The following is a 15,668-nucleotide window of genomic DNA, read 5'->3' as shown; positions in this document are numbered from 1 at the left end:
AGGCCTGAGACACCTTGTTGGTGAACACTGAGAGTACCTCAGCCTTGTCTGTGTCTGCAGAATTACTGGACTGTATGTGTATATATCTTTATGTATTTAAATATGTCATATACATAGTATGTAATATTACTTATATAACATGTATGTAAACATCCACACCAGCTGGTGTTATATAGTCTTAAAATGAGTTTTCTTCAATGGAGTCAGTCTGATAAGAGGTTCTTTTTCTAAGGTAACGTGGTTATTTGTATTTCATTGTCATCACCTCATACTCTTTATTCTAGGATCATCAAACCATTTTAAGAGCATGGGCAGTTAAAGACTTTGCTCCAAATTGTCCTTTGTATGTCCAAATACTGAAACCGGAGAATAAATTCCACATCAAGTTTGCAGGTAAGTATAAGATTTAAGCCATTTGAAACACTTGTTAGTATTTGGCAGTTCGTTTCATAAACACCCATGCAAAGTGAGATTCCCTAGGCATATTTACTGGTTAGAAGCAGCTTAAGAGTGCAGTATTGTAAAGTAACATGGGCCGTATATATCTTATCAATAGTAAAATGTCACGTTTTACATTAAAGTCTTATTTATAAGCCCTTTTAAGGATTATTACTCTCTTATGTTACATAATATACAGAGTAAAATTATTTGATACACAACACATTCTTACTCCTTAATTGTAGATCCAGGTAGGTTTCCAGCTTGCTATATCCGTGTCTTTAAATCATTTCTGTCTACTAAAACATACTATTACTAAGGAGTATATGAGAAGTTCTGCTCAGAAAAGGCTACATTTTATCCAACAAACAATTGAAAAAAAAAAAAAATCTTCCTATAGGACCAGTTTTTTCTAAGTGGTATGAAAAACATTCTTTTAATTACTTTGAAATATTTTGAAGAGAGCCATATAATTTAATTCTATATCCAGTGAAATGCGTGTCTTAGAAACTATGACATAAAATGCAAAATTATGTTAAGAAATCCAAACAAATCCTCTCTTATAAGAAGAGATTACCGGCTTTAATTTGACAAACTGTTTCTCTGCACTATGTAGGTAGCTCGCTCTCTCTGTATATAAACACACACACGCATACATACATGTATATGTACATATAGACATATATATGCTCGTGCAAAATGTGCAAATACGTCTATAATGAACTCATTTTGCCTATCTTTGGAAAAATGTCTTTATGAAGTAGAAGCAAAGCTTTCCTTTTCAAGTGTAATTTTGAAAATTCAGTTTTCTTGAAGGATATTCTAAGGAAGAAAAGATTGCTGATTCATGCAAAACTAAAAAAAAAAAACTCTGTGGAAAAGATATTAGTCTCCTCCATCATCCCAGAATGTGATGAAAAAGTGAATTTCAGTGCAGAACAATTCCAGAGCAACACTTAAAGCTGTAATTTTAAAGGCTACTGAATTTACCACTAGGTTGGAAAGAAGGAAAAAAGCATCAATAGCAGTTCTAAAGTTATAAAAGTGTAATCTCAAACTATGAGATGGCACAGCAGGGAATAAGGCTCATGCTGTGACAAGAATGATCGTGCTTTTTCATTTCCCCCTTTAAAACCACACAGCACAAACATAATCGCTTCTCCCTAGTCATGGCCACTTTTCTTTATCGGTAACTGTGTTAATTTTTTGTTCCTAATTGTATTTTTAAGAGAGTTCAATTATTCTTAATGGCTTGTCTCTGTAGGAGCTTATATATGACTAGACTTGCAAAACAGAGGTAATTTTTCATATCTAAGTCTCAGATTGAGAATTCAGACCATATGGGTTTTTTTTAAAAGCAAACAACAACAAAAAAAACAAAACCTCTTTTTGTAATATTTCCTCAACTGAGCTTAACCAATCTGGTATCTTACTGCCTTCATTTATGTTCTGTAGTTTTTCAAGGGCTTGAGGACACCTTATATATTCTGTGTTTCATTTGCCCCCTCTAATATTAATTATAGTAGTACTGTATTGTAAGTATAAATATTTATATAGCACCTTACATCCAAAAGAATTTCACACGGATCGTAGCAATCACTGCATCCATTTCCACACACACTTTCTGCACAACAGTAAAAGCAGAGAATTACAAGCCTTTCTCCAAGATTAATTTAATCTTACTCATATAAAGCACAGAAAATTTTTAATGCTTTTTTTATTTGGCAAAGTTACGAACATGGTATAAATATCACCACTGGATGCTTACCTACTGCAAATGGTTAGGCCACTGATAGAGTCATGAGAACATTTGTTTGCATACATTTTCCTAAGAGGACTCTACTTCAGTTATTAATCTCATCCAGCTGGCCTTCATTCTGAAATACATACCCAGCGGGGGCTGCAGACGATAGCCCTGTCCAGAGTGCTTATGAATAAATTTTGTCATAACCATATGGAACATTTTTCTAAGTGCTTTTCCTATTATGATTCAGGACTGCTTTATTATTGCCTTAATGCAAAAGCTTCTTTTAAATTTGATATTCCTTTAAAAAATGACTCCTTTCTTCTGGAGTTTTCCCAAAACAATATTGTGCATTTTTATGAATCTGAAATATTCCGTAATAGGATTTCATTTTTTTTTCTTTACACACAGGTTTAGAGACTATAACTGTCCAAAAGAAAGTTTCTGAATTTAGAAAAAAATGCAACCAAAGAGTTCCAGAGAGTCCTCCTAACAAAAATTTAGTTTTTAACTACATTGAAAATTTATAAAACACTAGAAGCCCAATTTCTCAGCGGCTTCTATTAGGCTGACCAGTCATCCCCAATTGCATAAGACAGTCCTGAAATTTAGACCCTGACTGCATTTTCCTGTAGAATAGCATCCTGGAGATTTGTGCCTTAGGCTTCAGAAACAGTGTATAGGACAAGTAACTGTTATAATTTATTCCCATCTGGCGGACAAGACTTTTACTCTCATTAAAGAGAGGAAGAATGTATGAGAACTTATTCTTGTCACCACAGCAAGAGAATGGAGACACTTTGCACAGAGTAATATGGTCTGTCAGAAATGCAGGTTTCCTGTCTTTTCACCTGATGCCAGACAGACACCCTTGCATCCTTTGTTTTCTCTGTTGTTTTTTGCAGTGGAGTTAAACTACTCGGTTTAAAATGGTAACTTACACTTATATTAATATGGTGGAAATATTTCTCTGTGCTTGAATATGATTCTTCAGTGGAATCTGAAAAGCACAGGGCTAAGTGTTTGTCCCAGCAAACTCCTTTGCAAGTTCAAGGTGTGAATACTCTATAAATAAACAGTCACTCTGACATGACAGTTATCAGATGGACAAGGAAACACTGTATCACCATTGTTAACAGTCTTATGTCTTAAGCTGAAATGCTTTGCTTTCTCCTTAGTAATTTCCAATATACAAATGCCTTGGCATGCCCAGTTTTTCTTTCAGTAATACTGCATTTTCCTTCACTGGCAGTTATGTATGGTTTTCTTAATCTTCCTGCTTTTCCTTCAAACACAGGGACTACAAAATGCCATGTACCCTTAATGCACGTATCTGGCCTCGCATTTCAGCACAAACATGAAATGAAGTGAAGATTGTCCACAGCAGAGCAATATATTTATGCAGTTCAGAGACTGGAGTAAATTGCTTATTTTCTCAGTTGAACTGATAACTTTTATATATTTGCTAGAAAACAAATTAATTGCCTTTACCTTGAATATTCAGAAATTATGTTTAATCACAATTCCAGGAACTAGGGATATATTTTGACATTCATTATTTATTCAAAATGCACCTATGAATTAGCACAGATTGGTGAAGTCTGACATTAAACCTTCAGTAGTTTATTCAAAAGGAACATAATCCAGAGTCACTGAAATGATATTGAATGAATCTGATGATTAATCTATCCAGTTACAGATAAAAATACTGTAGAGATAATGGATGGGCATTTTTGTCTGGTCTGGTAGTGATCATGTTAACTTATCAAATTGACAAAAGTAAGGTTTCTCAGAATAATTGTGTCGGGTCTAGGACATTCTTCCCACATGGCTGATGTGGGCATTTATCAGTATTTTGAGTATGTTTTATCTTCAAGGATGTTACAGAAGTCATTACTCACCACACTGCATTACTACTTCTATTTCAGACAGACTTAGCAACAAGTTTTCTGTCAAAATATATTTTCAACAGAAACTACAGCTTCTGGAATTCTAAATGGAATATTTCTTTAGTATAAATGCAATCAAAATACTTCTGTTTGGTAAACTGATTTGACATATTTAATATTCACTTCAAGATAAATGGCAGTTCCCTCTGCTGCTTCACTGCCACACTGAATAATTTGCTGATTCTAGTACTTGCTGTCACAGGACCTGACTGATGTCCCAAACCTGAGAAGTGCAAGAGCTGTCACCCAGCTTCCTCCCTAGACACTTCAGAAGAGAAAGCATCAGATAAAGTTCTGTATAACCCTCACCACAGATCCACAATAAGAGTCCTGAACATAAATATAAAACACAGTAACATTATAGGCAAGCTATAATCTGTCAAATAATTGGAGAAATGAGCAAGTTATTTTTTACCTGATCTGTGTCTAATACAAGAACTTCAGCCAAGAGGAGAAACCCACAGTACCTCTCTTCATGTTTCAAATGGCTACAGTATTTATAATCATGGTAATCAGATCACTGACGAATCTTTCACCTGGTGTTCTCAAAGTACCTCTGAGACTTCAAAAGCTTCAAAACACTTCTGAAGTAGGTAGGGTATTATTTTCATAAACCATTTTACAGATGCATAAGTCATGAAGGGCATAAATAGCTCACGCGAGGTCAAAGTCTACAATAGGAATGGAAATAGTCCTATGATTCCCAGCTCCATGGCTCCTGATGTAAAAACACTTGACAACACAGTGTGAATCTCTTACACATATGAGATTAAGATGACTATCGTAGGACAGCAACCTCTGTTTGCTCTGTGCTATATTCTCTGTTAACACAATATTTTACATAAAGTCCATCCGAAAAGTCCACCATATATGTTAGAGAGTATAGAACATATGGAAGATTTAAGTGCGAGATATACTTTTCATTTGCATTGTGCCATCCATGATTTATTAATTTTCATTTATATATATTTAGGTCAGCATGTACAATTTGGTTCAAGTACAAGATCTGAAATAACAGATGATGAAATAATTTTCTTGTATATTTTTTCTGGCTCCTATTTTCAAAAGTATTAGCTATAATATAACAACATTCTAAACAAAAAACAAGGAGAGGTTATCTGGCAAAATCCTATACAAATTCAAAAATATGGAAAATTCTCATTCCTTCTCCTTCAGTATCAGGAAGTCAATATTCACTTTCATAAATCTTTGCCATCTGACTAATGGTAATAGAATGCAGATATTCCATCCAAGCAGTAGACGATGCCTTACTCTCTCAAAATGTCTAGTTTAAAATCCAAATAGATTTATTAATGGCACATAGTCAACTAAAAGAACACATTTCTATCTGAAATATTTTCTGCAGGAAGTATTAAATTGCTATAACTGAAATTTATTTAGGGGAGGAAAATTCTCATTTTGTTCTGTATTTGACAGTGTCTTTATATAACTAAATTAATTCCTTCCCTATGACATTTAAATAGTCCTTGATCTTCAGAAAATGAGAGTGTGAATTTCTCCTTTCAGTAGTCAATGATTCTGTTACTGAAAAGCCTCCAAAAATTTCAGAACAAGGAATAGAGAAAGCATGCAAAGTATGCCTTCATTTTTGTTTTCAGTAAATGGCATGCTTGTAGCTCTACTATAAATTCTGTCTAGATAGTAGCTTAGTTAGAGGGGTGGGGTGGTTCTAAGGATTTCAGTGATACATTAGTGCAACTAGAAGTAGAGGTATGCAGACAGCTCAGATCTAGGTAGGGATATTATTTGCTTACTTTTACTCAGCAATTTTCATATGGCTTATGTTTTGATCATGAGCTTTACTACTTGTATTATTCTTTCTCATCAGAAACAAATTCTGCTCCCATTGAAAGTAATGTAGACTGATCAAAAACTAAATTCAGAAAAAAAAATTACTTAGCATACAATAAATGCCTTCATGACCTTAGAAAACCTTTATGACTAAGTTTCTACACTGACAAGAAGTTTAATTAAGTCATAAGTTTTGTGCTTATCCCTTCTTATATCTATTTTAATACTGTCACAGGTATACATGAATGACATTAAAGAGTAATTTCTATTTCCTTTTTATGTCATCACCAGCACTGGAGAGCATTTAACTGTGATCTGAATTTTAAGCACTAGCCATCCAAGTTGAATAATAATTCATAAAATACTAAAAGCATGTGCAGAAGATTTAGCATTTTTAAGTATAAGCTAATACAGAGGACTAGATATAGTGCCTCTGTTGCTTTCTTTTCTCACTTCCCCTCCCCTAAATTCCATTAAAAGACAGAAAGAAAAGGTATGTCTATAGTACTGTTCCATCACAGCAAGTACTAATGTGCATACCTATTTTCTTGTAAGGACTCTCAAAAAAAAAAAAAAAAACAAACCAAAAAAAACCCCCCAAAAAAAACCAAAGCACAATTTTGTGATGACAAAAAGCCAAACAAGGACTGGGGTAAAAAGAACGCAAAGTTGTAAAAAACTGGAAAAGAAAAAACAACCACCCCCCTTGCCTAGACTGAAAGGAGGTAGCAGCTGTTAGCAGTTCCTGGGGGAGATATTAGTCAAATCTACATCACACAGTGACGTGCAGTGCAAAATCCCAGAGCCGCTGCCAAATAACCAGTCTGCAAGCCAGTACAGCCTAATTGATCAGCACTCCTGCATTGCAGTATCTTAGGTATGCTATTTCCTGAATATGAAATTATATCTCTGTACAATGCTTAATGTCTCTGTACCAGTTTATGCAAAACTGCAGAAGGTGCAAAAGATACAAACTAGGCTATACTACATGGCTAACTTACACAACTAGTGCAGCAAAATAGTGGAAGTGGGATTTACAGAGCCATTACATCCTCTCCATGTGTAGCTGCAGGACAGAAAGTATGAACTGGATGCAAAATTAATGCTACTCATGCAATCTGAGAGATAGCATAGATGGGGCAAATCATACATAACTGCTCTCTAGGTTCAAGTGGAAGATGAAGATCTGGAGGCAAATTTTGATTGTCCCTATCTTCACCATTTTCCTAGACAAGGAAAGGAAGTGATAATTCTGTTCAATGGAAAGTATTTTTGTAAAACAATTTATATCTTCTTTTTTTTCTACAGATCACGTTGTGTGTGAAGAGGAATTCAAATATGCTATGCTAGCTCTAAATTGTATATGCCCAGCTACCTCTACGTTAATCACACTGCTGGTTCATACATCTAGGGGACAGTAAGTATATACTACCATAAAAAAAAACCCAAAAACAAAACCAAAAAACAACCAACCTTGTAGAAGTTATAAGCTGATATTCTTTGGAAAATAGCTTACCCTGACCTCCCAGACAACTGCAGCTTTTAAAAAAGATGTTGGAACTTTCTGTACAATAAAAGCATCAAGATGTTTTACTTAAGGTATTATAATTTCAAAGGGACAGCCCCCAATATTTAAAAATCTGTTGCACGCTGTTGTGCCACTTCCACAATAGAAGATATGAAAAATTTGTATTTCCAATTTAGTTGATTGAATTGTGGATCTATCACACAGTTCTACCAACAAGACCCAAGAATACCTATTTTAATACATTAATTTGAAGGTCTGTTTTTATACACATATAAAAATTCCTATTCATTGAGCTCCGAAATGTTTTTCTGATAACGTATAAAATATTATTTGCTATTCAGTGCCTGTATGTTAAGCAAGCAAGCAAACATATGTGTGAAGAGATAGTTTTTAACATAATGATCACACTGCCGGAAGGGGTGCAGAATTACGGTGTCTCTACAGACTGAATAGTTGCAGTAGAACCCCTCAATATTTACCAAAATAATTTTACCACGTCTAGTACATCTCTGTTATGCTATATTCTTGGAATAATAAGGTATTCTTATTAAAATGTTGTGGGCAGAGAGAGGCATTACAGAGTAAATCTCCAAATATATCTGTAGAAATAGAATACGTGCATATGGACTGCACAAAAATACACTTGAGAGTCTAGTAAAAATGCGTACTTTTTTTCAAGTAACCATGGACCCAGTAATATCTTGATATTTACAAGCAGAGTTATTTAACCTTCTATATGGCATTTGTAGTATTCCCCTGTGCCCAGAATGGGGAAAACTGAAATTATTGCTAGAACTTTCACTACCAAGAACAACAAATGTCAAGATTTTAATGGCACTATCTGTACTAGAATCTGTTAATAAGATGACAATAAAATACTGTTTCCATGCCTCCTGAGAGTCATGGTGAAATACATTCTTCCTCTGCCTAGCTTTCATTATCTGACATGCACAGAATACAGAGCCTTTTTTAGTTATTTCATATTATATGTACATGAAAGAAGAGTAGCATTCTTAACAGCTAGCAGAGAATTTTCCATCAGCATAAAAACAGATATATGAAAGGGACTCTGTTTTTTACTGTACTTAAGAACTTCAGCATTTCATTTTTAACACAGGCATATCGATCATTTATACAGGTTCCCAACTGTGATGCAAAGTCACTGTAGTATGCAAAAGCGCTTATTATTTCTTTTGCAATCAGAATTAATTGATGTGATTGGGGTTGTTAAAGTAACTGATTTCTAATCTGGTCATTGTATACTAGGAGCAAAAAAAAATTTTTGCACAAATAGTTGTCAGCATTACTTTGAATCCTTCTTACAGAAACATACAAGCTTGCTGTATAAATATGGAAAGACTGGAAAAGTGAAAATGTCTAGTTGTCATCCTTCTACTTTAGGCAGCACTCATCAGAGCATTTCATCTCAGATGGGCTCCAAAATACTGAAAAAATGGCAAAATTTTGACATCTTAGAGCATATGTATTAATGCGGGACTAATTGGTTGAATAGATATGACTGTTCTTTAAAACCACACTGTATCTGTCGAAGTTTAAAACAGAGGGAAAAAACATTAGAGGGAAAAAACTCAAATTTGAAATATTTTTGTAGTCCTGACTTCACAGTGCTAAAAGTAAAAAACTCAAAAAATCAAGTATTTCTGTCCCAAAATATCACTTTCTAAGCTTTCAAATTTAATATTTTTGCTACTTCCTTTCATTTCATTTTTGCTAAAAATTTATGTAGTTCCCATACGTAAAAAGGTAAGTAATTCCCAAACTGGTGGGTTTTTTCTTCCCCCTTTATTTCTTATAACTTTTTAAAATCCCTTGGAAATGCTGGACTATGTTCTCAAAAGTCTTATTTAACTGTGATTTTCATTTTTCATTAAGTTTTGTACAAGTGCACAAGTCTGTTCAATGTACAATAAAAGTCACCAAGTCAAGCATTCACAATTAAGAAATGAGGACAACGCTATCTTTTTGCTAGACTTCTCTGATCCTATTAAAAAACCCTGCTGCGCTGTTGAAAACATTAAGTAATGATGTACTTGAGCTTACTTTTTGCTTATAACTGAGTGTTACATGGCCATGTTTAATCTGGAAGTTTTGTGTCCTTAAACATTTAGTTAAGATGATCTTTAACACCTAGAGATTTAACCACTGATTTTTAACAAGTATGCGCTTCTTGAATATAATATTCTAAATTCAAAAGACAGTAATTACACATAATTGAACAAATCATATAAAATATTTAAATATATGAAAATAATTTCTCTTTCCTGAATTGCCACTTCAATGTCCCAATTTTATCAATCTTATACTTATTTTACTCTTTCATTCGTAATTTTTATGTGCAATACCATAATTGATTTAAACACTTGCTAACTAAAATAAACTCATAGCTAGATACAGGTATAACTCTGGACTTTAGAAGTATTATACTTAAGTCAAGAAATTTATTTTCAAACTTTCTTATTGAGTATACACTAATGTTTTAGAGGAAAAATTCCTTTTAAACTTACATTCTTCATACTTCATTCTTACATTCTTCTCCTGAGATTTGCACTGACTCTGGAGTGTTTGAATAGTATTGGGAAAACAAATGATTCTGTACATCATTGTCTTCAGGGGGAATTCTGTTTTCAAAATAGGTGTTGGTTTTGAGCTTCATCTGCAGGTTGTCATATTGCAGACATAAAACTGATATGACTAGTTCATAAATCAGAATAATTGTTTTGGCTTTTCTAGATATTTTCTAATGTTGAACAATAGGTAAATTAACTGCTAATTGTTAAAATAGGTTAAATTACATTTATGTATATGAAAAATGAAGTCAGATGAACATTTGAGTTTGGATAAATAAAAAGATTAAGTGAAAATATATTATTTAAACTACAAATAAAAATTTTAACTATACATGCATTTATATCCAAATGAAATACTAAATTAGATCTAAATAACGAAGAGTATTTGTTAAATAGTCTTCCAATGTTAACAGTGAACTGCTTTCCTTTACATCGGTTCCTGTTTCATTATCCTGGTTCCTGTTTCATTATCCTGGTTACTACCGGCACCTGCATTAAAGTTTATGTAAGACTTGAGTTTTAAATCCCTGTCAGTACTGCCTTCTTCATATAAAAAGAACAGACTTGGATTATGGGGAGACTACAATGAATCAACTGCTTCCAAACTTGGGTAATCTTTTTAAAGTCTATTCAAAGTCATTGGGAGGATTTTCTTAATGATTAGTTCAGGTTTCCATTCACAGAAGCCCCTTATCTGTTGACTCACAAGTTTAGTAACTTCAGTATAGTGACTGGAAATGATTGTTGTTATCACAGATAGTCAAGTTCCAATGACAACCTATGCCTTTCCATTCCACAAGGAATGGGTCTTCTTTTTACACGGTATTTTAGGTGCATGTAACCAGAGGAGATTATCAAGGAACTGACCAGACTATTTCTTGCTTTTTGTCATTTCCCTGGTGAAAAGTCATTCATTAAGGGAAAATATGACCCTTTCAAATTCTAGCTTCTTAACAGTTGTTAATTTAGTGAAGATAACATAGAATCATAGAATCATTTAGGTTGGACAAGACCTTTAAGATCATCCAGTCCAACCATTAACCTAACACTACCAAGTCCACCACTAAACCAATTAAGGGTTGAGTAATAATTAATTTCATGTTTCCTGGCTTGAATATGATCTTATCGTAAATGACTTACGTTTTAATGGAATTAAACAGCTCATTGGCAGTTCATAGATAAAATATTGTCCCAAGTGTTTGTTGTACTCTTACAAATGAAGTGCTACCTATTCCACAGGGAATATATTTCCTATATTTATTAAGAAATAGTATGACACCATTAAGAATACAAACTCATTTCTGATAATCATGAAGATTACTGGAAATTACTGGAAGTTGAAGGCAATACGTAGCAGCAGAACACAGGAAAAATTATTATTCTCTATTATCCTAATTAGAACGATAATACAATAAACAGTAAGCAAAAAGAAATACATGTACATAAATTAAACCCACCTTATCTTCTGGTATTAATATGTGAGGAGACTGGGGAAAATGTCCATTTTCTAAGCAACTTTGGCCAGATCAACTTGCTATTAAAATTAAGGGGAAGTTTGCTGCTGTTTATGTGAACTGGCTTTGGTCTTTAATGCTACTTTTCAGATTAAGCAAACTAGATGTAAATAATCGTATTGACTTCTCAGCTGTTTATGGAATTCACAACCTCAGTCTGTAAGACACCAAAATTCTACCTTGAATCTTATTTATAATCTTATTATTAATTATTAGTCTTAATATTTATCTTTAAATGTTATCTAATTATCTAATCTACTAATAGAACTTTATTAGGGTTTGTATTATGGTACAAAATATTGGAAGAAAACAGCCTTTCTGACTTGAACTTAATGTGATCTTTACAGAACAGCCCCATGGGAAGCTTTTAGACAACTAACTGGAACCAAGCAGACTTTAAACAGGTGAACATTTTATTTTAGGGGGAAAAGTGAAATGTGGAAAAATTTTCTTCTGTAATTACATTTCTAGTTCTGCTATTCTACACCTAGTGCACTTTTTGTTAATACTGTTGCAATAAGAATGGTTTACTTATTTTCATCTTGAAACAAAATGTTTCTACCCTGAGGGTGGAGAAGAATGGTAAATTGAAGGAAAACAGAAATAGTGTTAAGATATTGAAAATGTATAAATGAACACAAAGGAGCATATCCCAATATCTAAGACCTTAGCTCCAAGTGGCAAAACACAGAGCGCATTTGTCAGTTTTATGTCCTATCTGCATATATATGTATCCATTGTATCCAGTAAAACTCATGCAGACAGAACCTTGTTTCCACATGAAACTTATAAGAAGTTCACAGAAGCCCCAAGTCTGCAAGTTTTGGTGTTAGCTGAGGTTTGGAACATTTCCGCTAACAGTTCATTTGGATGAAGAATCTTAGCTGCATATAGTAAAGGATGATATGCTTGATGTGGTTAAAGTAATAATTTATTTTCTTGCACTAGAGAAAAGAAGGTATATACTTATCATAGTATACAAGGCACAATAACTAAAAATGTCCGTTGGGGAAAAGCTGAAGATAACCAATAAGCAAACGCAGGAAAAAAAATCTTTCTTACAGATAAAATGACCAAAGCCAAATGGGTCTCTCCTACTTAAGTTGTTTGTAATGATTCTTCACCTACTTCAAACAGGAACCAGACAATCTGCCATGGAGCATCTGAAGACACTGTCTTTATGAACAGAATGAGCTTGCTGTTAGTTTCACCTGTCATCTTTAAATTGCAATGAATCTACTTATTATGGTGTGAATTTAAAGTAATTCAGCATACCTCTGCTGATACTAAAGTACATAATCTTATATGCCTATTGCGTGGCAGAAAATGCTCTTTAATTCATTAAAATAATCTCTGTACTTATAGTCTTACCAAGCTTTGATCTCAAATATTTCTTTCAGATTAGCCTATGGGACCTTTTTAATAGACATTTGTAGTTTCTATTGCCATGAAATACTGTTCTGATAAGAATATTACATTAAGTTTTAAATTATTCTCTTTTATCTGTACATGTTTCAGGGAGAGTCAGCAATCACCAGAACAATGGCAGAAAATGTATGGCAGATGCTCTGGTAATGAAGTGTATCATATTAACCTGGAAGAAAGTACTTTTTTTGCTGAGTATGAGGGGAAAAGCTTCACATATGCTTCTTTCCATGCACATAAAAAGTATGTTTATTTTCCTATCAACAACTAAAAGTTCAAGCAAATAATTATTTGTTTTGCCTGCAACGTAGCTCTGCATTCAAAGGTGCAGTATTACACATTACTCCGTTTCTGGGTTTAAATATCTGGCCGCTAAGATATTTCATGGATATTTTTCTGTAAGTTACAGCTGGTCAGGTAAAAGCTCATGTTGGTTCTGTATAGGCCAGCTCAGTCTGAGAGAACAGAATATAAAGGATATGTAAAATAAGCCTAACAACCAGAAAAAAATTGTACCTTAGAGAGGTTATATAAGAACGCCAGTCCCTTTCCATGTCCAAAACAATCTAGACAAGGGTGGATGGGAGAGTGTTAGTGGTTTGGGGTTCTTTTTATTATTATTTATTTAGGAGTCAGCTGGACATTTGGCTTCCTTTGTGGCATGTTGATTTTATGCAAAGTGTTCAATTTAAAGGTGGTACATGCTACATTCTGATGATCGTTTAAAATAAAAATGTATTTTTTCTGTTAGATGCTAACATATCTTCTTTAGGTTCCAGATCATGCATCACTTACTCAGTGCTGCTCTGAAGTGAATATACAAACTGAACACAAATCATGTACATTATTATATATTTAACAAAATGAACATATATCAAACCCTGTAACACTGAGTTTATTCTCATACTTAATAAGTGAGAGAAAGATTTTTTTTTTGCTTTAATTCCTTATTTTCTATCACTAATCAAATACATTTCTAGGAGCAAATCACAAAAATGAATTCTGAAAATGGTTTCCGCTACATATGAATAATGGAACAATTTAACATGATGAATACTTTTTCATATTATATATCCATTCTTCTACTAGTATTTTCCCAGAAGGGACTATTCATCTAATAGAAAAAAGTCAACTGGAGCAGCATTAGAAGAATGTTATGGGGATTAAGAAAAATGCTGGATTCAAATGCCTAGGGATTCATGAGCTCATAAAAACTGCTTGATCAGAAATGGCCTATTTGGGAGATAACATTTTTCAAACATATTTGTCATCCAAAAATCTGCAAATGTTCATAATCTGCAAAATATAAAAATATACTGGAGGTTCATTTTCGACAGTGGAAATTCTGGTATCTACAGGACTATGCAAAATGAACCATGCCTTTCCTTTTCTAATTAAGGTTTGGAGTCTGTCTGATTGGTGTTAGAAAGGAAGATAACAAAAACATTTTGCTGAATCCAGGTCCTCGATATATCATGAGTTCTACAGATATATGCTTTTATATAAATATCACCAAAGAAGAGAACTCTGCTTTCAAGAAGCAAGAAAAGCATATAAAAAACCATGAATCAAAATTATCTTATCATGGAGCTTCTAGGTTACCCGTACACAGTATAATAGCCAGCATGGGTAAGTAAAAAAAAAAAAGCCTCACAACATAATCTTATTCAATAAGTACTGCATTTTAAAGCTTTGAACAGTGCATTCCTAAAATTATAATTTAAATTAATATATAATTATAATAGTGTGTGGGAAGAAAAAATATTAAACACTTGCCCTCGTAATTTCAAAAACAAAACAAACACCCAAAACAATGGAATTTGGTTATGTTTCTCTTTTACTTGACAATATGGAATTAAACCACTTCAGACTGTTGTAAAAAAAAGTAATAATAAAATATACGCACAGCAGTATAACTGGGAAAATCACATGGGTAATTTCTTTGTCATTTGTAACTGGTTGTTTGTAAGCTTCTTTAATTAAAAAAATGCGCTTGCTCAAGAAAAATCTACAGGTTGTTGATGTATATATATGGATTAATTATATAAGGTATGATTTTAAAAAGGTAGTTAACAAGAAAATATATATTAGTGGTCAGAAAAAGTGCTACTTTGCAAGAAAAGGCTTCCTTAGGTGTAGTTTAAATATTTGTTATATTTTAATGTAATAAGTACAATCAATATAGTATGCCTTTCAGTCTTTAGCTGTGTAGTCAGGTAATCCCCACTAAATATGGGAATCTCATTCAAATGTTTTGACAACGACATTGAGAAAATGCTTTCAACGCTACTTCAGGGACAGTAGCTATCGATTTACAAGATACAGGATGCCGAACATCCAGTGGACCTACGCTAGCTCTTCCTTCCGAGGGAGGCAAAGAGGGCAGACGGCCCAGTATAGGACCTGTTCTGGAGGTTGCAGACTCATCCTCACTTCAGACATGTGACCTGCTAAGTGACCAGTCAGAAGATGAAACCACCCCGTCAGATGACGAAGTCTCTGCAGGCTTAGAGTATGTATATTAAATATAAAATAAACAACATAATTTGAAAAGATAGTATTACATAAACAGCATGGATAATTTTTTGACATACAAATCAATCCAAGCAGTTGTAGCAAGCAAGACCCATAAAGGCCAGTTATGGAATTATTCCCTTTTATGAAATGCTA

The 15,668-nt window shown here is 33.5% G+C and overlaps 1 protein-coding gene across 3 annotated transcripts in view; it reads left to right on the top strand.

The window, feature by feature from the left end:
* The window catches only part of KCNT2 (potassium sodium-activated channel subfamily T member 2), a 154,951-nt gene that overhangs the window by 97,904 nt on the left and 41,379 nt on the right, over positions 1-15,668 (top strand). For 2 of the 3 annotated variants that reach the window (XM_075710611.1, XM_075710610.1), the window contains exons 13-17: positions 285-393; positions 7,252-7,360; positions 13,092-13,241; positions 14,398-14,627; positions 15,294-15,510. In XM_075710611.1, coding sequence (XP_075566726.1) covers positions 285-393; positions 7,252-7,360; positions 13,092-13,241; positions 14,398-14,627; positions 15,294-15,510 — 815 coding nt within the window. The remainder of the gene's footprint in view (positions 1-284; positions 394-7,251; positions 7,361-13,091; positions 13,242-14,397; positions 14,628-15,293; positions 15,511-15,668) is intronic. The other variant, XM_075710612.1, reaches the window with a different exon arrangement.

The sequence above is a fragment of the Pelecanus crispus genome, chromosome 5 (genome assembly GCF_030463565.1).
Source record: "Pelecanus crispus isolate bPelCri1 chromosome 5, bPelCri1.pri, whole genome shotgun sequence".
Lineage (NCBI taxonomy): Eukaryota > Metazoa > Chordata > Aves > Pelecaniformes > Pelecanidae > Pelecanus > Pelecanus crispus.
Note: the sequence above shows the minus strand (reverse complement) of the source record. Positions and strands in the feature narration are given on the sequence as shown.